Here is a 25,059-nt window from a genome sequence, read left to right on the forward strand (position 1 = left end):
TGAGTGGGGAGAAAACTGTTTTAATATCATGGTAGTTGTCATTCAGCAGTCTATCTAAATGTCTGAAAGCAAAAAAACATCGACACAGCCTAGTATTGTCAGAAGTATGTTAGTATGTTATTGCAAGAAAATAAGTCAAATACTGAAATCACCTTTACATGAACCTTTTCACATTGTCTGCTACAGTGAGCTCTAAGTTTCCGGAGATATTTAGTCACTATTATTTACCAAAACAGAAGCCCAGGTGTTGTTGTACAGTAACTACAGTTTGAACTACATTTGTATTTCATAAACCAAGTTGCACAAGTACACAAAACTTCTCTAATTATTTTTACTCTTTTGCTTTAACAACAGTGGGGGGCAGTGGTGGGCTTAGACTGTCTAAAGGACAGGGGCAAAAAATATAAAAGGCACCAGCTATATGTGGTGGGGCACCGGCATGCCAAAAGTTGTGATGCATTTATGGTGAAACAGTTCCAATCCCCGAATTAGATTAAAATGGTTTTATTATGTGATTTAGGGCTGAGATATACGTCCTTTTAAAGGTGCTATATATGGCATTTACCCAGGAGGTCGCTGTAGACCACCAAAGTTGGGGGGGGGTCGTCTGAACTCACACTGCTCACAAAACTCTGATCAAATTGTCAAACTATGAAATGCCAACCAAACATAGACCAAAATTCTGTTACTACATTGCCTATTTCTTGGTTTCTAGTATGTGTCCATAGTTTCAGAAACATATTTCAGTGTGCTGTTTAGCCTTAATATCTTCAAGTTACTCACATGCCACCATTTTAAAAACAGACTCAGGGTAGACCAAGAGGGACTTGCATGCATAGGCATGCATGTACACATGCTTTTGTTGAGGTAATTTACTTTTCTTCTTTAGATAAACTTGAGTCTTTGAGTTTTAGAAACCCCAAAAATTCAGTATTTCATAAATTCTCCACAGTGAGCTGTGAACCTGATCTATCATTCTTCAGGTGCTTGAATATTAAATGGTTGCAACTGAAAATTAAATTATTACCCATTATTCCTATTTTCCTTTATAATTAAGGGTCAAAGGCAATGGTCTAAATTTTGAAGATATATTGGGGTTCAGGTACTGAATGTGCTGCACACAGATGGGAACAGTCCCTCACAGCTGCATCTCACATCACTGGTATTAGTGGAAAAAGAGGCTCCAGAGTGGGGTGTGGGGTGTGCTGGGCCATGCCTGAGTGAACAAAATGGGGTGCAGGCGGGTGGAGAAACCAACCGTGAGGGATCAGAGGGAGGCATGGAGAGGGGGGCTGGCAAAACGGAAAAGAAGGCAGGGAGAGGAGGAAAGGTTTTTTTTCTACAAAGTGCTTGTGAGAGTCCCCTCTAGTCCTTAGCACACTCAGTGAGAGAGAGGGGACAAGGAGGGCCAGTCTCTCTGACCAGGTAGGTGTGTGTGTTTTTGTATGTACATGCATGTGTGTGAACATGTGTCTCTTAGTCTCTGTGGTATTTTTCCTTGAAACCTAATAGGAGATGAATAAACACATGATGATAGAGTCATATTTTGTTTGAGCTTTTTTTTTTCTTGTGCAAATCAGAGGGTAATTATTGGATATGTTCCCACAGTTTTTGGGCAGCAGTGAGAAGCATTAACAAAGCTGGCATTCATGGATATTTTTTCTCTTTTTTTAACACTTCCTTTCTAGACTCCCTGTGGGCTAAGACCCCTAAGAATGTACCTCTCTGCAGGCAGTTACATATTCAAAACAAAGTCAGTAGCTGCACTGCACATTTGGCTGTTCATTTAATCTCTACATGATAATAGTGAACCTAGGATTGTGCTTATAAGAAAATTATTCATGAAATAGTAACTTGTCCTCTAAAGTTGTGAGAGAAGTTTTTGCAAAGTTTATTATTAAACTTTCTGGTGACTTAATGAACATTTTATTCATTTAGTTTGGAAATCCTGTAGGGGAGACCGGGAAGTGGTGTAACAACATGTCACTGTAACACTATCAGTTTGATCAATCAAAAAAGATCTGCAGTGATGTCATCAATATTGTGCACTCCCATTTCCTTATTGACCTCTGGGGAGAAGTCACATATCTCTGTGAGAAACATTGTGGATTTTTTTTTTTCTTGACCAAAAAGAATCAGGTAAGAAAGCGCAATTTTTTTCTCGATATATGTATATATATATATTGTTGCCAAACAAAAACTATATTGTAGATATAAAGGTTTAACTTGTGTAAGCTGAAGTAGAATATTCTTCAGTCAGATTTAATGAATTCATTCTACCCTCAAGCCCACATGATTAAGTAATTAGCTACAGTATGTAATGGTTGCTAGTGATTGGGATAGTTGTAATAGTTTATTAAAATAATAAGAATTTCTGCATTTTGTGCATGGAACACTTTGCAGTCTCGAGGCAAAAATAAGTTTGGGTCAAGTGTGCACGTTGTCAGTTCTGGGTCCACAAAGCCAGCAGACCAGGGGCAGCCTTCTACATTTGCCACAACTATAACAGTGTTTGAACACTTATGTGACACATACACATTCAGGAATACATTCCACACACCAAGCATTTTTCTTTTTTAGCAAGGTACCTCTCACTGTTACATCTATCCCCAGTTAACACAAAATGTTTCATTATCATCTCTGGTCTCCCCTACCTGTATATTATATAAGAGAGGAACTTGCCCTTAATGGATAGAGCACAGGAATATTATGGTTGACTCTGAGCTGTATCTGTTTGAAAATGTTTAAAATATCAGTCAACACAGCCTCATGAACACAATTATTGTCATTTTGTGGATTACTTTATTTCTATACTGAATTTCATTGCCTTGTCTCTCTGTCTTTGTCTCTACAGTGAAGATTTGTGTGACTGTGACCATGCGTGTGGTGATTGTCTTCCTCCTGTCTGCCCTGCTTCCACTCTCTCTCTCCCATGACCGGGACCCCTTCGCCTGGCTGTACAGCCGGCATGCCTCCCTGCAGGCGGACAGCACAGGAGGGGCATGTCCAGATGAGTGTGACTGCCCCCCCACCTTCCCCATCGCCATGTACTGCGATGGACGGGGCCTGACAGCCATGCCAACCATCCCCTCACGTGTGAAATACTTGTACCTCCAAAACAATGCCATCACAGCTGTGCCCGACGCAGCACTGATCAATGCAACCAGTCTGGTATGGCTCATAATGAATAACAACCAGCTGACATCTGACGCCATTGGCAAAAAGGTAAACCCACATCTGGCCTCAAACAGACAGAGCAACACATGTGAGCTCAGAAGAAGTCATTTAGGTCCTAATGGTTATCAGATGGCTGGCAGGTGGCAGATTATCTAATTACAAAGGAATAAGTAATAGTTTTATTGGTGCATGTGAGTTAAAAAAAAAAAAGGTCTATTATTATGCGTTCGGGCATGTGGTCGTTTGAAGATAAGCTCAAATTAAGTTGCATGTTTTTTCTTTGCTACAGCATACATGAATGTACTCAGTAAAATACAATTATGTCCTGTGTTCTCCTCTAAGAAAAAAACCCATAATAAACTGTAAGGCAGGCATTTGTTTTATTGATGGTGGCACCCCCATGTCTTTGCATTAATCCACTGGAATATTGTTACTGTAGGTCTCTGGCTATGTCTGAAATAATTCACTATATAGTAAACCTTATTTACTGGCTGCCATTTTATTTGAGTGTCAAAATGTATAAATCTATCCACTTTAAAGTAAGCCTCAACTATAATTTCACACTGCAAGACAACACATTTTTAGATGCTAAAAATACAGTTGTGTTACTCAGCAGCTGTTGGTGATGTTGGAAAATGATGATGATAAGTGTCCAAAATCTCAATTTAATGATAACTATTGAGTAAGTGTCTGTCATATACAAGGGAGTGATTTCAGATGTAGCCTTTGACTAACAGTCTACATTAGCTTTTCCTAGCCTCTCATTCTTACGTAACATAAACACATCTTGTCCTGCACCTTAGCTTGTTGAATGAGCGACCAAACAAAAGGTAGAGTGCTGCTAAAAGCTGGTATTTAAACGTATCTGCAAATGTCACTTCAGTTGGTTTTGCTGCTGGTGTGATCCATCGTTTAGGCCCTGATCACACATAGCACATCTGGAAGGTTGCAAAACACCAGGCACACAGCGCTGCCTTTTTTTGTTGAAGCTGTAAAAAGAGCAACATAGTGTGTTTTTTTTTAATTTTTCCTGGGCAAACAATAAATCAGCTGTCCTTATCCTATTCTTGATTCGACTGTGAAGTAAACTCTGGTTTGTAACCTAATATTTTGGTTCATTAGAAATGGTTAATTTCCTAGTTAGCAGATAGTCAGCTACTTAAACATCTGCAATAAAATATTGACAGGCAGAGGGCAACCATGAACTGTGTATTAACAGTTATTAGTGCAGTTTAGATGAATGAAAACAACTTACCCAAACTTTCAGGTGCCACACTTATGAGCTTTCAGGCTGCTGTTTTCTGTTGAAATTATGTTAACTACAGTTGGTAAAATCACATCCAGCTACAGCCACCAATGATTTGTCCTCCATGATTGTTATTTCTATGTATCTGTAAACTATCTTGTCTCCACCACAGAAGGCTCATCTCTATTAATAATGGGAAATAGGAAAAAGATGCAAATGACGGGCGCTGAGTTGAAGCTTTTTCAGCTGCAGAATGTCAGAGCGCTCCTGAAAAAAAACCCGAGACACTCCAAGTGTTCAAAGCACAAGGAGCCCAGGGCACATTAACAGCATGCAAAATGCTTCCTGCCTATAGAAAACAACTGGAAAAAGATGTCTCAACACACTGTTTGCCCATGATTTGTGGCTACAGCCAAAGTTTGTTTACTTTGTGTCTCATTCCCCTACTGGTTCTCAGCGTGCCAGCTGCTGTCAATCAAACACAGACACTGACACCCACCAGCTGCCTGAGTATATTTCCCTAAAGACCATTTTATTTCTTTTAATAATTAAAAAAAAACACACACTGGTGCAAACACACTGACATTGTTGCAGAAAGGGTTAACTTCATGTGATTTCAATAGGACTTTTTCATGCTGGTGATGTAACTATTATGTGCATGTTAGTGAATTATTCATTCTCTTCATCATTTTATAGGCCTTTCTGAAGTTGGAAGGATTAGACCGTTTATACTTACAACACAACAATTTGACCAGCATTCCTTCGAACCTCCCTCGCTCCCTGCGAGACTTGAGAGTAAACAACAACAAGATTGAAAAGGTAATGTTTGGCACAGTTTGATATTCACTCAGAGACCTCCCTTTTCTTGTTAGCTGTTTTGGCCGTAAATCAGAGACATTATACTTGACAATTATTTATACTGTTGCCTAGGTAACACCTGCAGACCTTGAGGGAATGGATAACCTCACTATCCTGTATCTCCATGACAACGCTGTCACAGACATGGGCACATCACTGAAGGCACTGAAATCCCTCACACTGCTGGACATCAGTGGCAACAAGCTGACGAAGGTAACTGTGTGTATATGTGAGTCTGTTAAAATCCCATTAAGTGTCTGCATAATCGCCACTCTTTCTACAATTTTTTCATGAACTGTTCCTAGGTCCCAGAGGCACTCCCCGAACAGCTGCACCAACTCTACCTGGAGTTCAACTCCATCGACTCTCTACCAGAGAGCTTCTTGGGTGGCTTTACTCAGCTGCAGTATGTCAGGATGGCCCACAACCAGCTAACAGACAAAGGTATCCCTCCCAACACCTTTAATGTGACTGGGCTTGTGGAGCTGGACCTGAGCTATAATAAACTGGAGAGAATCCCCCCAGTGAGCAGCACACTACAGCATCTCTATCTGCAAGCTAACCAGATCAAAGGTAAAATTATTTGCTATTTGTCTACACATTTTTAAAGAACTTATCCAAAACATTATTTCAAAATGTTGCTAAATGACCTAAAAACATTTTCTCAGTTTCTATCTATGACCAATGGAGGTTCTACATAAATACATAATTTTCACGAAGTTTCACATGGTATTGTACTCGTCTCACTGGTTTGAAGTGGACAGGGCTAAGTTGGAAAAAGGTGATGTCACATGCTTCCATGCAACAATCGGGATTTAGCAAAATTCAACCGCAATCAGACAGTTGAGGGGAAATATTTTCAAGCCACTGTAAATCAAACCTGATTAAATCATACCTTTTTAGTGTTTTTCAAACTTGTAAAATGTTAAAGGGCGACTCCATATGCATTTTCCAGGTTTGTGTAAACTCCCACTTAGACAAAAAGCAGTGACATAGGAATGTCAGTGCACTCCTCCCTCAACCTGGGGGGATTGTATGTAGCAACACTATCATGCAGAAACTTATGTCAGGCCACATGGGAAAATGTTTTTGAAGTAAAAACACCTTTGGACATTAAACCATTTGAACTTTGACCAAAGTTTAAGTCTTTTCTGTTCCAGACATGCATGAATAGGCCAGTATGTTGAATATTCAAACTTCAATACATAAAGAACATTACTGATAAGATATAGGATGATTTTAAAACCTAACAATTATAATAATAACATTACTGGACCCTCCCTTTAGAGGTGGGATAATCTGGATAATTCTGGAGAAAGACAGTTCATTGCTGAGCTGGTTGTCAAATACAGATGCTGGTTTGGTGGTTTGGAAGGAACCACACAGCAAAACAATCAACTCAATCCAAAGCATCAGTATTTGTCTACTTGGGAATGAGCCTCAACAATCAGCTATTTTTTCTCCAGAATCACTACCTATCTTTAACTAAATAAAACTATGTTTTATACTAGATTTCCTACAGCAGTAGTTTAATTTCCCTTACTGATATATAATCCAGGTGCTGAAATGTTGGATGTTCATACTAGTTTGGTAGATATATTGCAATGCAACTGTGTGTGAAACAAATATGAATTCTTCACCGCCTCTCCGTCTGTCCCACTAGAGTTCACTCTGGGTAGTTTCTGCACAGTTGTGGATGTGACCAACTTCTCCAAACTGCGAACACTTCGACTGGATGGTAATGAGATCAGTCGCCATGATATTCCTTCAGAGTCATCCCTCTGCTTGCGTATGGCTTCCACCATCGAGGTCTAACTGTGTATGATGCAGAGCTGCATGCTGTACATCAACAGTGTGGCATATTATTTGTGTGACAGCAGGGGCAATAATATAATTTAATATCGACAGCAGGTGGCAGCAGATTATACTTTAATGTCAACTCTTTACATCGCAGTGATTATCGTTATGACGTTGTTTACATGGCAGTGGTTTTATAAAATTTCACTGACATATTCAGTGGAAGATATAAACAAGTAAATCTTTAAATATTATGAGTTTCTCTAATAAGCCTAGACAAATGTCCAAGCCTGGTTTTATTTTATTAAAGCCCTTTGCCACAAAAATGCAGTGTAAAACCCTAATAAGAAACTGGATGAGCCACATGATGTTTCTTTTTGTGCGTGCAGAAAATTATCTGACCCTGATCCTCCTTATATGTTGTTGTGAGGATCAATGATCTTTGTAATCAGTGATTTTAGCTGTCGTTATCTCACTGTTTATTTCTGTCTGTCTTCCTACAGCATGCCTTCCAATGTTTTGTCTGATAAATTGATGATAAAAAATATTATGTATGATGTGAACTGTTTAATTTTAAACCATTACCTGTCGTAGAAGCATGACAGAATTTCTTCACTTCTCTGACGACCATGTGCCAGAGTGATATCTTATGCTGTGACTGATTGTTTCTTGGAAACATGGATCGATATCTATGTATCATGTGAAAAAATATCTCCATACTGTACTGTAGTGAATCATATACAGAGTTCTTAGAGAGAGTTGCAGTATGCTTTGCATGGATTGGTTATCATACTGACAAAGGGTTTCTGTTTACAAGCTTCTTTCAAAATAAATAAAAGTTGGGATTTTTAAAAAGAGACATTTTTACAGCTTACTACATTCATTTTTTACTTTACTGTCATTGTGTGTATGTGTGTGATGCAGACTTGATGCAGATGGACTAAAGGTGGATTAAGAAGTCACCTTTTGTTCATTCTGAAGTGATGCAATAAATCTTTTGAATTAAGGTTTTTCTGGACACTGGTTCACTGTGAACTTAAAGGTTGATGTGAAAGGTATGATACATTTTCTGAGACATACCTTCAGAATGCATTTAGTAATGTATTTTTTTAAGATTACAGATCTTCTGTCATGATACAGTTTGTGCTGCTGTTACATTACATTATGTTACATTTTTGCATTATATGGATTTGTTCAGTGATATTACGAACATACAGCTCAGCAACTTTTCATTTTTAACATCTTCCCTCAGTTTATAAGCTATACCGCTCATAAACAACCTTGTTAGGACAATAATTCGTTAAAGAATGGAGCTTTTTACGGACAATTTAATCTGAAACTCTGAACATAACCTGCTCCTGACCAGGTTATGGACCAGGTTATGAGTTCAGCATAAGTTACCATGGTGATCTAGCCAGGTGAAAAGAGACCCGCCTTTGTGACACTGAAAACCCTGGCTTTAGACTCAACATAGCTCGGTAACCCATTAATCTCGCTTTGTAGTACACCCCTCTGGTCTCAGTCTTTGCCAGTTGTCTTCTGGCTCATTATCCGCTTACCTTTCAATAATGCTACTCAAGACAACCCACCCACTGGTACTAGAAAAAGTACAGTTGAACACTACTTAAAGTCAGAGTTCTTACTTAAATCCATCTAACTTCATGAGGAAGTAGTTGTTTCATATCACACAAGGGCACATGGAAGTGTACATTGTAAATGGTGAAGCATCAAGTAAAAGGCAATGTAAATATTGTTTCCTCCTCTGTTTCATTTGTATTTGCAGGGAGTCTGCGCTGCTTAAAGGTCAATTTTGTGTACACTTGCCAAAGCAAAGTTGTCATGGGCTGCAGTGTTTTTTGTTTATGTTGGCATTTTGCCCCTAGAGCACTGATTATACGATTAAAAATGAAAATTCTGACCTGAAATGCAGCATAAATACCCTTTTACATCCACCATCCAAACCTAACAGTTTCATCTGCTCACTGGAGATGGTGTCAGTAACTTTCTCGTGCACGTCCAAGTTGTTTGTAAGGTGAAATATCAGCAAAGTCATTCAGGACACTTGATCTTTTGGCCTCCCGATTTAGAGGCTGAAATCCTCTCCAGCCAAACAAATCTTTATTTACTCTCTGTTCTAGAGGTGCATGAGGAGGTCATTACATTTAAAGGAGTCAAACCACTAGAACTGATGGTATATTTGTCTGATATGTCAAACCAATGGATAACACAGAGGAAAGCTTTTAAGAGGATGTTAGCACAAGTGTTTATATGGGCAATGAACAGAAAGAGAAAATAAATATTCGTTAAACAACACCTCAAAAGCAAATCCTGCTATTTTGAATGACTTGTTAACATTGACACTAAGGGCTGACAAATGTGTCTCAATGGTAAATTCTGTATAGATACAATATCAGGCATCAAACAGATTTAAATGCATTTCAACTGATAAACAGATACCATGTTCATGAAATAATCTGGCTCTTGATCACCTTCCATTCTTGAGACTGTTCAGCTCCTTCTCTTCCAGCTGGGTTGAAAGTGTTATTAGACAGCAGGACACACCAAGTAAAATTCTTCATGCCTACAACACTGTGTATGAAGAACTAGTTTGTGCTGGGATTGATTTGTGCACATGCAGTATGTCTGCCTTTGTGTGTCAGCTGACCAGTGGTGGGACAGTCAGAGGACACAGGATGTCTATATTTATAATGATTTTCTCTATGACTATGTTTTGTAATCACACCAGCAGATACTGTCATTACAGATAATGTATGATTTACAGTGGTTAGGCTGTGGGGAACATGTCACTGACCGAAATAGCTCCAAAACCAAAAGAGCATCAAGCAGAGATAATTACACACAGGTACACAGAGCAGAGATATATCCACACCCTGTCTGTGTGACTACTAAGAGGTTAGCCATGACTGATAATCCTACTCGCTCTTGAAAAAACTGTTTCAAAGCCTGTTTTATGTCTTTCAGCATGATGCATCACCAGAAAGTCCGTTATTGTAATGTAATGCGTGCAATGTACGAGATGTTTTGGGAGATTTTCTGCTCATCGTGGCTTTGAACCTGGGAAAAATGTGAATGTTGAATCCTGTAATGGTTGAACATGCAGGAGAATATGCTGCTTGTAAATGCACCATTCAAATTGGTCCCTCCTCACCAGCTAAACAAACAAAAGAGGGAAAGAGACAGCAGTAGCAGTCAAGCAATCTGGGGAGTGAACAGCAATGCAGTGAATCCAAGAAATAAAACATTATTTTGTTCATTTCAAAGTGGTTAACTTCTAAAGCACAAATAACCATGCTGTCAAATAACTGCCGATACCAATATCCAGGCAGGATATTCAACATCTGGAAAGCTTGTGTAGTTTGTGTGATGCAACTTGCATAATGGCATTCTTCAACCCTTGTGGGATATTGTAGGATTGTGGCTTGTGACATTCACATGTGCAGCTGATAGGCTACGAGATTGTTCTCATTTGCCTAATTTCGCATGATAGATGAGTTTAATTTTAGAACTTTTTCGTTCCAAAATGCAAATGTTAGTGTTTGTAATGTGATGCCAAGAAACAGAACACGAAAATCCTTTATAACAGACACTGAAACCTAAGACACATACATAATGTAGTAATAAATGTTTTGATAAAGCTGTCATGACATATTTTTGCTACATTCATTAGATTCCTGTTGACTTACTGAACTCAGTATCCAAGCTAATATTACCGCCTCATGGTTGTATGCTGTCAAGACTTTAAATTTGAAAGTTATCAAAAGGTGAGTGCATTCTTGGCAAAATGGAAGTTACGTATTGATACGTATGATTCCAGTGAGAAACATGCTGTCTTCACTTAGAGACTACTTTTATAGATAGACGACTGATAGAGAGCTGAATATAATGATGTCACAGTGAAGTTGACCTTTTGACTTTTTGGATATAAAATGTAATCACTTCATAATTTTATCCTATTATCCTATTAGGTGTTGAGTGTAATTTGTCATTAACATATGAATTCTTGCCCAGAAATGTTTTTTGTAAGGTCACAGTGACCTTTGATCTTTGGGATTTCAACTGCAAAATTCTAATAAGTTCATCCTTAAGTGCAGATTGTAGAAAATTCCTCAAGGTACAGATGGATAGACGGACGGACAGCCCAAAAAATAATGCTTCCAGCTTAAGTTTACATAAAAAGGATGACTTGTGTATCTGCCAAGCAATTTTGAACATTATCAAGCAAGGCACTGCAAATAAATATCCCACTTCCTGTTCCTGTACTGTAACTTCAGTGCCAAATTCATTTCACATGTCACAGCCAAGCTTGTGTATCAAAACTCAAAATGAATGATGGCAAATATGTTTTTGGTCAAAATATGGTAAGATAAGTGGCTTGGTTAAAGCGAATGTAATCAATATTTTCATATAAATGTAAAACGTGAAACAGTCACTCATACCTAAACCAACCTAAACACAGCTGATGCATATCAGCCATGACTGCTGCCATTGTACCAGGACTGATACATATCCAATGTGCAATACTCTGTATACACACCTCATTTCTCATTCTGATGTATTTATAAAGTATTACTATTGTCAGTATAGTGTTAGTAGTAGTTGTATTTTATTTATCTAATTCCATAAATGTCTTTCTTATTTCATCTCTATCTCTATCTCTATCTCTATCTCTATCTCTATCTCTATCTCTATATAGTGCTTTTATTTCAACTACTGCTCTGGTTAGCTGTCCTGTTCCCCTAATCCTACATATTTTATTGTACTGGTTGACCCTAGGGTGACCAAGGGTTGGACCAAGGGTTGAACTTGATTGGCTCAACTTTTCAAAAGCCAAACTACTTAAGGACAGATGCTTAGCTTGTATCCAATGGGGAAAAAAGCAGAAAAAGCTTTCATGATGGTGCTGTGTTTGATGTCAATCAGACTATGCAAATGTAGGTCAAGTGCTGGTTAACCTGTCACCATCCTTTATACCTATGCACGGTGGGAAAAACTGAGAACCACCACAAATTCACAAGCTATGCAGATCTAGAAGAAATGATAGAAACTACCACAAAGAAAATTAAGCATATCTAAACAGAGACTATATCAATACAATGAGTACAACTACTACTAATATATCATATATTACAATAAACATAACTGTCGTCTTTTGTGTGCTACTGAATCAACCACAGAACAAAGACTACCTCTCAGCATTGGCAGCATGTCTCACATTGTCCCACACAAACATACTCTTTGTCCCACACTGAGTTTGTTGGGAACTGGTCACCTTAGTTGACCCTGTGTTAACCTATATATGACTAATAAAAGTGAACTTGAACTTGAGCTCATAATTACAAGCCCACATAAAAATTATCATCACTCTACATAGCGTTTTAGTAACGTCCTGCTCGTTGTTTTTGATTTTATGGCCTGCGGCACTGTCACAGTGTCATTTTTGGCCTAAAAACCTACTTTACATTTCCTGCTCAACAGCAGACAACAATGACAAAGTTAGTGGGAGCATGGTGGAGCATTTGACAGCTAAAAGGTCAGGCAGTTCTTTAGGGGTTGGTGGAGGCCAAAATAGAGGTGAAAGGAGCGTGAATATTGGCCTTGTGTCACTAGATGACAAGAAACATGACTCACATGAATGATAATGTTGCTCTGTATCTACTGGATGCGTAAATTAGCAACGTTTTGCTAACAAGTTTGGCTTGTCTGTATACATGATCATATCAGTGTTGTTAAGAAACACAAGTGACAGAATACACACATTAATAGCTTATACTAAATATGGATGTAATTCATTCAGAAAGAGTTTTTTTTGCCAAGTATTTTTTAACATTCAAGGAATTAACTGTGGTTTGTTGGTATGAAACAATAAACAAAATACAAACCCCAATTCCAAAAACAGGGGACACAAATGTAAATAAAAACAGAATGCAATCATTTACACATCTTTTTCAACTTGTGTTCTGAATACAGTACAAAAAGATATTTAACATTTAAATTGATTTAACTTTATTATTTTTTTTAATATGGCATTATGGGTAACTGTCACATCTGTGAAGGTACCACTGACGCTGATGCAGAGACCCTGGGTTGTTGAGCATATGAAGTCGTATATCAGGCAAAAATGGGAAAGAATTTCACTTTCAAAACTTCAGCAACTACCGTCTTCAGTTCCCAAACACTTTGTGAGATTGTTAAAAGACAAGGCAATGTATAATGTGAAATGTGCAAAAAATCATCTGGGTAATGTGCAAAAATGGATTCAACACACCAGACAGTTTTTAGGGAGGTGTGTGTCTGTTTATCTATGATTATTTTCATAAGTGTAGTAGGTGTTGCAATAATCTGTTGATTAATGGGGCAGCGCAGGACTGTTTCATGTATGTCTCTGTGTCACCAGTTATGTCATCTGACATGGTTGTGGTCACATCATCAGGTTGTGATTATGGGTGACACACATGTAGAAATGCTAACAGCACAGCAATTATGTGCAGATGTCACTGACCAAAGTGAGATCTCTCCATCATCAGTCACAGGAGTGGCTTCAGGGAGTATTTGTTAAGATGTGGTTGCAGGTATGTGGTCATTTCCCTGAGTCACACACACACACCACACAGCACTGTATTACTGTGCAGCAGTCACAGCTCCTCTGTTCTGTCTATTTATCAAAAGGAGACAATAATGCTGTTTTTACACACAGTCTGAGGTGACGAGTCATATAAAGAGTCAGCTTTTGAAGAATAGTAGTAAACAGCAGAAATGAGCACTGTGAGAAATATTATGGTCAGAAATACTGACATTATACAGATGGCAGCACTTACACAGCTCTATATCAGATTAATGGGTGTCATTATTAGTATCAGAAGGGAAACTTATCTCACTAATGTGCATTAAATCTTGATACCAGTTTTAAAAAAAAAGAGTAATTGGACACACATACAACTGGGTCAGGGGTGTTTTTGGGGGAGGGTCTGGGCAGGTGATTGGTTGGAAAACATTACTCCCTTGTCTGTCAGAGGGGGGCACTTTAAAACAGACCTACCTGAGTGATGACCACAGATCATTAGCGAGCAGGTGGAAAGGACATGAGGGAATACGGCTGGAACAGTTTCAAGGATTTAATTTTCAGAAATCCTGCTGTTGTTGACCAGGTAGGATTGCAAACCTGTTTGCCCAGACTTTCACTTGAGAGTTTACCACACAATAGTTACATTGAATAGGATTAAGGAATTAGGTGCGTTCTATTTTTCTACGGTGGAAATCTACAAAGGAACATAACACATATTATTTGCTTAATTTGGTATTTATCTTTCTTTCTGTTTGAACTGATGGTTTGCTTGCAAAAAACAAAATTCCCAGTCACCAATTTTATAGATTACCATTGTACCATTACTCTTAAGTATCCTGTTTTGACAGAGCGAGTCCCATTTTTCTCAAGTCTTTTTATCTCCTGATCTATATATGCTTTGCATTCTTTTGTTATGTTTCTGTGATGTATGTTTTATATCTGATTGTTGTCTGTCATCTATACTTTTATATTAAACCTTTTATTTTATTCTTTGCTGACCATCTTGACCAGGACTCCCTGGCAGACAAGACGTTGCATTTCAATGGGACTTGAATGTTTCCTACAATGTTTAACCCCAGATAAATCCATGTGTGTTTTCTTGCTAGCTTCCAGTTGCTACAACTTCCAGTCAAAGCCCTACCCATAGTAAAAATAACTATTTTTTCTGAGTTGATCGTGAACCCCTTTTTCTGAGTTAAAATTTTACTCCTCAGGTGTTGAAGTTCCAATCTGATATAGAGTATATGTAACCCAAAACTGAGATAATTTAAATATTAACTCATTACCAGTGTTAGGAGGAACACTTAAATTATATTTAATTCAACCCCTTTTTAGAGTTAACTATTATATATTATTCATATATGTTACATAAAAATGACTGCTGCGCAATGTACCGTTTTCAACAGATTTTTTATTTAGAAAAAGAAATCATTTACATTTAAACCACCTTCAAGGTCATAACAGTGCAGCTTTAGTTGTATAAAACAGTCAGTAACATACACACTGCATCAGATTTAGGCAATAAAAACAATAAAATACTATACTACTAAATTAAAGAGCAATAAAAACATAACAGCAGTGTCTGTTTAGTGGAACATTGTGTAACATGAGGTAAACTCCTGGATGACTTTGTCTTTAAAACTGGTGTTCCATTTTTGCAGGAACCTTGATGTGGCCTCTTCTCCAAACATCAGTGAGAAGTCAAAATTAAAATTTAATTAATAAGGAAAGGACAACTATTTCAGCCACCTGATGTAAACCTAATATTTTAATACAACTTTTTCAAATTAATTTTTAATATCTACTAGTTCTTCCTAACCAACAGTGTGCACACATTTGTCTGGAGAGGGAAAACATATTTTTCTAAAAGGTTCAACAGAAAGAATGGCTGCCTAAACTTTATCTCCTTTACAGCGGAGCGAGCAAAAAGCCAAAGACCAAATGCAGCATACTCTGAATAATATGGAAAATACAGAGCTGTTCAATACCAAATACAAAACAAACATACATAGCTTAGTGTACCAACTTCAAGAAAAATGCTATGTAAGCTATACCTACCGAACATTTTATAATAGTTAAGTTAAAGGCAAAAGCAAAAAACAGGCTCAATCTTACCTCACTATGAAGTCCAGCTTCAGCTTGCTGTGCGCAGTGTGGAGTCATGGGGCAACAGTTTAACATGACCTCCAGGAGAGAGGTTAAATTACGCTCCTTAACACCCACTGAATGAACTCCAAAATATTACTAATATTTTAGTTTAGTTTAATAATTAGTATCCCTTGACACAAACCACAGTTAAAGAATAAACTCCGCAAATTTAACACTTTTTTGCCTAACTACCAGATTTTTAACTCCAGAAATTTGCTGTGTGTGCTCTGGACAGTTTAGGTCATTTTGACATGTTTACGAAGTTCTCCGGGGTCACATCAATAAATTTGCCCCTCCCCCCACAGAGAGCGAGCAGGTACTGATCAGCCAGAGGAGGGGGAGGGGGGACTTACTTGGTATTATCATTTGTAGCAATATTAATTGGGCATTGCTTTACATTTGAATCTATGTTAGCTTTCCCATTTTAAGAGTTAATAGTAATAACTAGTTTTAATATAATTATATCGAAGGTGAATTTTTTCCTGATTTTGTGGCGCCCCCCCGGAGGCCACGCCACCCTTAGCGTTTGCCTATATTGCCTAATGGGCCAGCCGGCTGTGCTTCCGGTAAAACACAGGATACGCCACCTACATAGAGTGAAGAAGGAAGTGAATAAACGTGACTAAATTTAACGTGAATACAATCTTAATACATGAAGATGATTTCTGCCCAAGTCCTGTCAGATAGATTTTCATCTGCAATGGTGGCTGTTAAGCACTGAATAAAAACTGAAATAAAACTTAAATGATCCCGCAGCACTTCAGATGTCATCAAACTGTCTTTTGTTACTGTTTTAATGTGAGAGAGACCTCTAAAAGCATAATCTACATAGTATACATTTAAATAAAGGTAGATGAATGAATAAATTGTCAGATATTATTTAGCATTGAAGAAACTTGTATTGCATCATTCTAAAATGTACTCTTTGCATCTGTTTTTAGGACATGTTGGAGGGTGCAGACATGCAGACATTTTACAACTTTTACCACTTTAAATAAGTTTTGAAACTTTTCAATGAGCAGGACCTGCATACAGATGGTGGTGATGAGAATACTGAGCGTGGGAACTGGGCCAGCAAGAAGGAGTACATCCTCTCTACAATTGGTTATGCTGTTGGACTGGGAAATATCTGGAGATTTCCATATTTAGCCTACAAGAATGGAGGGGGTAAATATTTAGTGTCTAATTCATGAGTGTTGGAAATCCTGTTTGATATTAACTTTGTTAATGCTGTGTTTATTTTACTCCCGTCCCACCCAATCTGTCACTGTTAACAGGTGCCTTTCTTATCCCCTACTTTATAATGCTGGTGGTGACTGGAATTCCCCTTTTCTTTCTGGAAAGTGCCTTTGGTCAGTTTTGCAGTCAAGGTCCAATTAACACATGGAGAGCAGTGCCGCTGCTGCAGGGTAAGACCACCACTCAAGTTTGTATGGTAAACATTAGGGATTTAATGAGGCTGTTAGTTAATGATCAACTGTGGAGCAAAAAATGCATATTTTTTATGACTCCTGACTTCAAATGAGCTGTTCCATTTCAACTCTTCAAACCAAAGGTACAAGTTGAAGTACATTCTTACAGCAAGCAGTGTATAGACCCAAAATTTTTCAAGTCTGTCGTAAAACGTGACTATATTTTTAAGACAGACTTTGAAGCAGATGTAACCTTGAATGAATGGCCCTCATTCATCAACCGTTCATAAGAAGAAATTTCTTCTTAAAACCCACTTATACAGTTTTCACAAAGATGTTGCCATTCATTAAATGTTTTCTTATGTCAAATTTGTTCTTAGGTAAGAACAGAATCAACAAAAACTCAAGAGCACACCTGCGCACATCTGAGTGCTGACATACTTGCGCAGAATTAATTAATTAAATCTTTAGTGCCACAGTTGTGTCATATTATGGGATTTAAATTACAAAAATATTGTTATCAGTTATAATATTTTTGATAATTATTTTGAATATTTTACAAATCATTATGATCTTCAAAATAAATAATGAATTTGATTTTACAGTATGATTATTTATACCTTACACTTAATCAGATAAAAGAAACATGTCACAAATCAAACAGGTTAAAGTGCATATCTTCATTTATTTATTCATTTATTTATTTCTATTAATTTTACTCCTAATCAATTTTAATTTCTCAGAGATCTGCTATCTGTGTAAATGTTTATGGTTGTCTGGACACTGGACAACATTTTAGATCAGAAGTGGGGCAGCTGAGTGCCCGGGACCTGAGTGTACACCTGGCTGCGAGGTTCAGGTTCAGCCTCAGAAAAAATGCAAAAAATTTGCACGTAAACTTGAACTAGAAATGAAAAAAATCATATTGAAGGGGTTGTCACTTTATGACGTATTACTGATGGCAGTAAACATGACAAATATAATGATGAACCTCGCATTAAAGGTCCAGTGTGTAAGACGTACAGGGATTTACTGGCAGAATAGGGCATAAATGGAATATAATATATGTCTGGCCCTGCAGAACACACAAACCAAACAATGGCTCAAGATGCAGACTTTCGCGTTTTGTGCAGGTTTCACTGTCACCGTCAGTTCTCCTATACTATACTCTAGTCTTTTTGTCTAATTTGATTGAAAAAAAGTATGACTTGTCATGTCTTATTAGTGCACTGTAAAATAAAGTGCAACCCAAAACAAACTTTTTTCTTTACAAAGAGAATTTTAGTCCTCAGGACATTTGAAAGTTCCTAAACATGAATCAATGAAAAAACCTCACCCAAATGGAGCTAAATGTATTTTAAAAACAGTTCTTACAATAATGTTTTATAAAATCAGCACAGCCTTATAATGTCTCTCTCACTCTGAACCTCTCCAGGTGTTGGCATTGGTATGGTTATGGTGACTGTAATAGTATCAGTTTACTATAATGTCATCATCGCCTACAGCCTGTACTACATGTTCGCCTCCTTCCAGTCTCCTCTGCCGTGGTCCAGCTGCTTCAGTTGGGCTGACAATAACTGCAGCGACACACATACAGGTGATCTTTTTTTTTTTTGATCAGATTTACTGTTTGGGGGACCCCTGGGGCAGGGGTGACATAAAGATATTGATAAGAGGATAATATCTGAATTTTCTAGAGAAGATAAAGCAACTTAAAACTACGTCAGGTCAAAGCTAAATAAGCAAATAATTATTCCATTCTTGGAAATTAATGCTTGTACATACTCACTACACTGACCCATATTTTTTTTGTTTTTTACCTTTCTAGTGTATTGCAATGTAAGTGGTGTTGTAGTGGCCAACTGGACTCTGGAGAACAGCACTTGTCCTTTATCCAACATGATCACAGTTCCAATGCAGAGCCCGAGTGAGCAGTACTGGGAGTAAGAATCACACACTGACACTCATGCCGTCAACAAATACATGCATTTGTCAAACTGCTGTGGCTACAGTCAGATGTCTCTCCTCCTCAGTCGAGTGGCTCTGCAGAGATCCAGCGGACTAGATGAAACTGGACCAGTAGTTTGGCACTTGGCCCTCTGTCTGCTGCTAAGCTCCATGATTGTTGTCGCAGCGCTCATCAGAGGCATCAAGTCATCAGGCAAAGTAAGTCGGCATCCACCTCACAGCAAGTCCAATGCATATTTTAAGCCCATTGCAAAAATCAGTCACCAAGCACCAAGCTGGAAACATGTGACCTATCCGTAACTTTATACATCATAAAATCTTTTTAACAACACATTTTAGTGCAGATTATACATTTTACTCACTAACTACACAATACTGTCATTGCTCATTTAAAAGAAATATACAGTATACATTTTAAAGTAATTAAGTGGGTTAGATGTGGGGAGAGGTGGGGTGACGTCATAGCGCTCTCTATAGACCAGCCACCACTGGCCAAATCTCTTATTTCTGGAATATGAAAAGCATGGAGTTTTTGAACATATTTGAAATTTTGACCTGCTGTTGGTGTGAAGGGAAAGGTCAGGGGATCAGACATCTGTTCCAAATTTCATGGCAAGTCATCTGGAAAATAGTTGTTTGGATTTTGTGGTGGACCAACCAACAGATCACCATTGCCATATGTTGAGCTAAAAAAAACAAGGTGAAAGAGCCTGGCTTTGTCCAAAGGTAATAAAATCCACCTACCAGCACCTCTGTAGCTCTAAGTATATAGTATCATAGTTGGTGTAAAAAAAAAGTGTGAAGTGTAAAATTCCACCTTCACTGGACCAGGACAAGGAATATTCCAGAACATAAACAGCTGTTTTTATGGTTTGTTTTTGTGCAGATTAAACAAACAAAATAAGTCTTAATCAGCAAGCCAAAGAGGCACTGATAGCCAGACTTTGTTCACTTTGGACAGAGTACTGTTTCGCACCTTCTCCAGTGTTTGTGCTGAGCTAAACCAACCAGTTGCAGCTGCAGCTGCATCTTTAACAGGACATGACATGAGAGTGGTGTCAATATTCTGAACTTAACTCTTGGCAAGATGGTGAATAAGTGAATTGTCAAGCAAGTCAACTTACCATGGCAAACACAATGAAATTTATAAACCCAGTAGGGTTTTACAATGTACGCTTTAAACTCCCAGCAGCAACAAGAAAATATAAATGTGTTAATTACTTTCTTCACAATTTTAACTCACGACTTGTGTCTTTTCAGGTTGTGTATTTCACAGCTACATTTCCATATGTGGTGATTCTAATCCTGCTGATCAGAGGTGTGACATTAGAGGGAGCTAGAGATGGGATTGAGTTCTATGTTGGTTCTCAATCCAATCTGACCAAATTGACAGAAGCACAGGTAAGAACTCAACTATCCCTGTTTAACTGTAACACAGAACATCAACATGAGTTTAAAGCACGACTGTTTGTTTTTTCAGGTGTGGAAAGATGCAGCAACTCAGACCTTCTACTCTCTCTCAATTGGCTGGGGTGGAGTCATGACTCTTGCATCCTATAACAACTTCCATAACAATGTGTTCAAGGACTCATTTATTGTCACACTGACGAATGCTGGTAGGAGCACAGGAACCCTTTTTAGAACATCAATTAACTTTTTCTTCTCCTTTGTGCTCGGCTTGTCTATGTTGAAAAAAAAAAACAAATTCTGGGGTTGTTAGAAGATGTTGCTGGAGGACTGATAAAAGCAAAATATATATACAGTCACATACTTGGTTGCTAATGTTAGCACAGCACTAGCTAACTAGCTAACTAATCATCAACTAGCTAGTTAGCAAGTTTGGCTCTGTAGCAAAACACTTGCTAACAAATTTACATCAAACATTAGCTAGCTAGTTAGATCTGAAAGCTACTGTTAGCAAAGTTAGCTAACTAGCTATATTATCTACATCAATCATTAGCTAGCCAGTTAGCTAATATTTTGTAATCAAGCTATCAACTTAAGATGTGACAATCTCCAGGTCCCCAGCAGCATCCTTTAGCCATCCTCAGATAGATGAGCCTATAGCGCAGACCATGAGTACAGAAAACAGGAAAAGACAAAGTTCACCGATGTTCCACCAGGTACCAAACTTGCTCAACTATTTACACAACAGTTTATATATCTCATTAACCTATTTTGCTATTTTCATCTTTTCCAAGGTACCAGTGTGTTTGCAGGCTTTGCCATATTTTCGATCTTGGGTCACATGGCTCACATTTACAAAATGCCTGTTGGAGAAGTGGTGAAGGAAGGTCAGACAGACACACCATGAGGATACTAATTATTAAAAATTTGTCACGTGGCATCTGATGTTTTGTTTCTTTGTCTTTGTGCAGGGTTTGGCCTGGCATTCATTGCATATCCTGATGCTCTATCTAAGCTTCCTATTTCCCCACTGTGGTCCTTTTTGTTCTTTTTCATGCTTTTGACTGTTGGTCTGGACTCTCAGTTTGCAGGAATAGGTGAGATAAGTTGCCATTCATACTCATATAAAATTCAAACGATTGTTGCTGTGATAGATTAAGTAATGCATCTTGACATCTCTCCTCATATCATTAGAGGTCATTACCACCTGCTTGCTTGATGCCTTCCCTAAAATCTTCAAATCCAAACGTGCTTTATCAACTATCACAACCTGTTCCATCCTCTACCTCCTGGGCCTGCCATGTGTCACAAGGGCAAGTCTGGCTCAGTGTAACTTTATGTTATTGTCTGACTGAGGCCGAGCCAACCTACTCATCTTATGTGTATCTTTTTGTGTGTGTCTGGAATAGGCAGGAATATACTGGGTGACTCTGATGGACCAGTTTGCTGCCAGCTGGGTGCTGCTATTTTTGGTTCTTTTTGAGATCATTGGTGTCTGCTACATATATGGTACGTATGATAAGTGGAGATATGTGCATATGAAAGTGACAGAAACTCCAGATGTGTATACATGTGTGTATTCTTCTCTTGTTTCTAGGAGGGAACCGTTTTATTAAAGACATTGAGATGATGCTTGGCAATAAGAGTTTTATTTTCTGGCTGTGGTGGAGAGCATGTTGGTTTATCCTCAGCCCCTGCATCATAGTGGTGAGTGCGACATCACACGATGTCCCTGAAACAAAAGAGACTCACTTTGTATTAATCATGTTTTCACTTGAATGTGCATATGATGATGAGAGTTTGATCAAGAATTATTGTATCATATTACAGATAAATAGTAAACTAAAATACAGTTTTAAAGCTTCTGTGGTGAAAAATTGGCAATATAGTAACAGAATCTTCATTCATATTTGATCAGTACTGGCTAGTTTGTCAGTTTGATCTGAGTTTCATGCTGTGCGTTGCACTGGACAGACTCATTGATAATGACTTGTCAATCACAAAGCAGCCTTGCCCTAAAGTATACTGTGCTTTATTGTCTATTTTCCTGTAAATGCTACCGTAATTTATCAAATGACCATCATGCTGTATAGAAGGAGACTTGAAACTACAGATTGAGACCATAAACTCATTAAGAAACTGTTTAATGAAGTAATAAGTGAGAAGTGAGGTTGTTTTACCCTAAGATTACATACAAACTAGTTTTGAGACCAATGGAGTCGCCCCCTGCTGGCCATTAGAACGCATGCAGATTTAAGGCACTTCCATATTCTCTTTACTTTTCAGACCAAGAAGCTCTGTCCACTATTTATTATATGGTCAAACATCACTATTTCTGAGTAAATCAAAAAAGTGAATGACCCATGTTCTGTAAATGCAGATTAAACCTACTCACACACATATGTCATATTAGTTTAGATCATTTTTGATTAATGAAACAGGCCGACTTTCTTGTTTAGGTGATCCTGGTCTGGTCTCTGATGACCTTTACACGACCCTCCTATGGACCAGTGCAGTACCCAGATTGGGGCTTGGCTCTGGGCTGGTGCATGACAGCATTTATCCTCCTCTGGATCCCTGTCATCGCTGTGTATAAGCTGATCAGAGCAGAGGGAAGCCTCTGGAAGGTGTGTATGATAGCTAACACTGGTGGCTCAAAACACCATTCTTGTTTGAGATTTTTTCCATGTTTTCAAAGATGTGAAAAAATGATGCCAATCTCCTACTTTACACAGCGTGTGAAGACATTGTGCTCTCCAGCTGAGGAATGGCATCCCTACCTCGACATCCATCGAGGAGAACGTTACTCAGAAGAGCGCTGCCGCCACAGGATGAAGCGTAGAAACAAACCAGAAGTAAACATAAACGTAATCTCAAACTCATGGCTCTGATATGTTTATATGCAGTAATGTAATCTGTGAACACTTTGTACTGAAAGCTGATTTTTGACCTCCAGGAGACAGAGTGACTGAAATACAAACTCAGCACATTATCAATATTAAATTTAAATTCCTGCCTATTTTTTCAGAGAAAAATATGTAACAAGGTTACCCCATTGTAACGTTCTTCCCATTTAAATGTTTCATCTGCTAAATGTCAATGTCACCATTTGTTTTTGTTTATACTGTGCTTTGGCTACCACCTCCAGGGAAAAATATCTGGGTCTATTAGACTCTTTTTACCAGCCACGTTATCAGCTGCTGTCCAGCTTTTCTTGCTGGGGTAGGTAGCATACAATTGTGTGAAGTCTGCATTAAAAGGAACAGAGCCATTTAGGACACAACCACACAGACTAATGACAGAAAACGATGAATTACAAGGGGCTGAAAGCTACTTAGAACAATAGTAGCAAAACTTTTATATTAAAGGAAATCCTTTCCAATATATCTATATGTACTGTATATATCAATAATATTGTACAACAAGGCTTCGGAATCTGGTGGCCTTTATTACTTTGTCAGTGATCTGTGGACTTTTTAATTATTTTGCTGTTATTCATTCAAAATGTTTAATGTTCTATAGTTCAAATATTTTTGTGTCAGCAATCATGCTTGTTTTTCCATGTCAGTTAACTTGTGTAAATCCACTGTTCTAATAATCTACAATAAATGACTTGTTTCTGCATCTCTTATATGTGTTGAATTGTTTATACTTGTTAGTAATGTAGCAGGGATGAAACAAACAAAAGCACGAGTTGTCAAGCTGCTTTAAATAAAAATCAAATTAAAATTAAATAGATCAGATATTTCTTAATGTGTTAAAGCTAATCTCACATGGGCTTCAGTGGCAGATGGTTCTGACCAGAACTAAACCAAGAAAAGCACCTCAGTGGTATACAAAGTGGTATAATGAGACAAAACAGGTCAGGCCTGCTGTTTAGTGTGCTAACTTCAGCAGATAGCTCTGCAACACAATACATAGTCCACTTCAACATAACATCAAGCTGTTGATTATTTTCGTTAAGTTTTGCATGATTTAGACAAAATTCTGACAAACTTCTCCTTTAGGCTTGTCTCATTATCTAGATAAGTGTTGCATAATGCAGAGTCATGTCTTTGTGTTCACAGTTCTTCCTACCAACAGGCTGCATGGCTGCCACAGACTGTATTTTTGACATTACCACTAGGGGACGCCAAAGTCAGAAACAGTATACAGTATAAAACAGTATACAACAGTATATCAATGATAAATACACTCAGTCTCCAGTTTATTAGGTACATCTAGCTAAAATTAATACAGTCTTATAGAAGGCCTTGCAAAAACCTTCAGGAAGGTTTTAATGTTCATTTTGGTTTAAACCGTTTTAGAGAGATATCCATTTAACTGTTTGGAAGTTGTAGATTGTGGTTCTGCTGAACTGTATTGCATTATACTGAGAAATGTTTCTAATATTTTGTACACAATGTTTATGCCAGCGAGGCTAGATTATATGTCAGAAACACTTCTCATTATCATCACTTCTC

General features: G+C 38.0%; 2 protein-coding genes across 2 annotated transcripts; both read left to right on the forward strand.

Annotated features, from left to right (window-relative positions):
• Positions 1-1,271: 1,271 nt before the first annotated feature.
• fmoda (fibromodulin a) lies at positions 1,272-7,935 on the forward strand. The gene is made up of 6 exons (XM_084731425.1): positions 1,272-1,425; positions 2,855-3,225; positions 5,120-5,242; positions 5,354-5,494; positions 5,587-5,854; positions 6,945-7,935. The coding sequence occupies exons 2-6, from the start codon at positions 2,878-2,880 to the stop codon at positions 7,094-7,096; spliced, it is 1,032 nt and encodes a 343-aa protein (XP_084587551.1). The 5' UTR covers positions 1,272-1,425; positions 2,855-2,877; the 3' UTR covers positions 7,097-7,935.
• Positions 7,936-14,136: 6,201 nt separating this feature from the next.
• On the forward strand, positions 14,137-23,638 carry slc6a14 (solute carrier family 6 member 14). The gene is made up of 15 exons (XM_084731452.1): positions 14,137-14,244; positions 16,832-16,976; positions 17,087-17,218; positions 18,657-18,818; positions 19,050-19,164; positions 19,255-19,387; positions 20,450-20,590; positions 20,670-20,805; positions 21,391-21,483; positions 21,568-21,693; positions 21,791-21,913; positions 22,010-22,105; positions 22,194-22,303; positions 23,056-23,223; positions 23,332-23,638. Exons 1-15 carry the CDS (start codon positions 14,179-14,181, stop codon positions 23,485-23,487), a joined length of 1,902 nt encoding a protein of 633 aa, XP_084587578.1. The 5' UTR covers positions 14,137-14,178; the 3' UTR covers positions 23,488-23,638.
• Positions 23,639-25,059: the final 1,421 nt, after the last annotated feature.

This window comes from Lutjanus erythropterus, chromosome 2, assembly GCF_056507025.1.
Source record: "Lutjanus erythropterus isolate fLutEry1 chromosome 2, fLutEry1.hap2, whole genome shotgun sequence".
NCBI lineage: Eukaryota > Metazoa > Chordata > Actinopteri > Lutjaniformes > Lutjanidae > Lutjanus > Lutjanus erythropterus.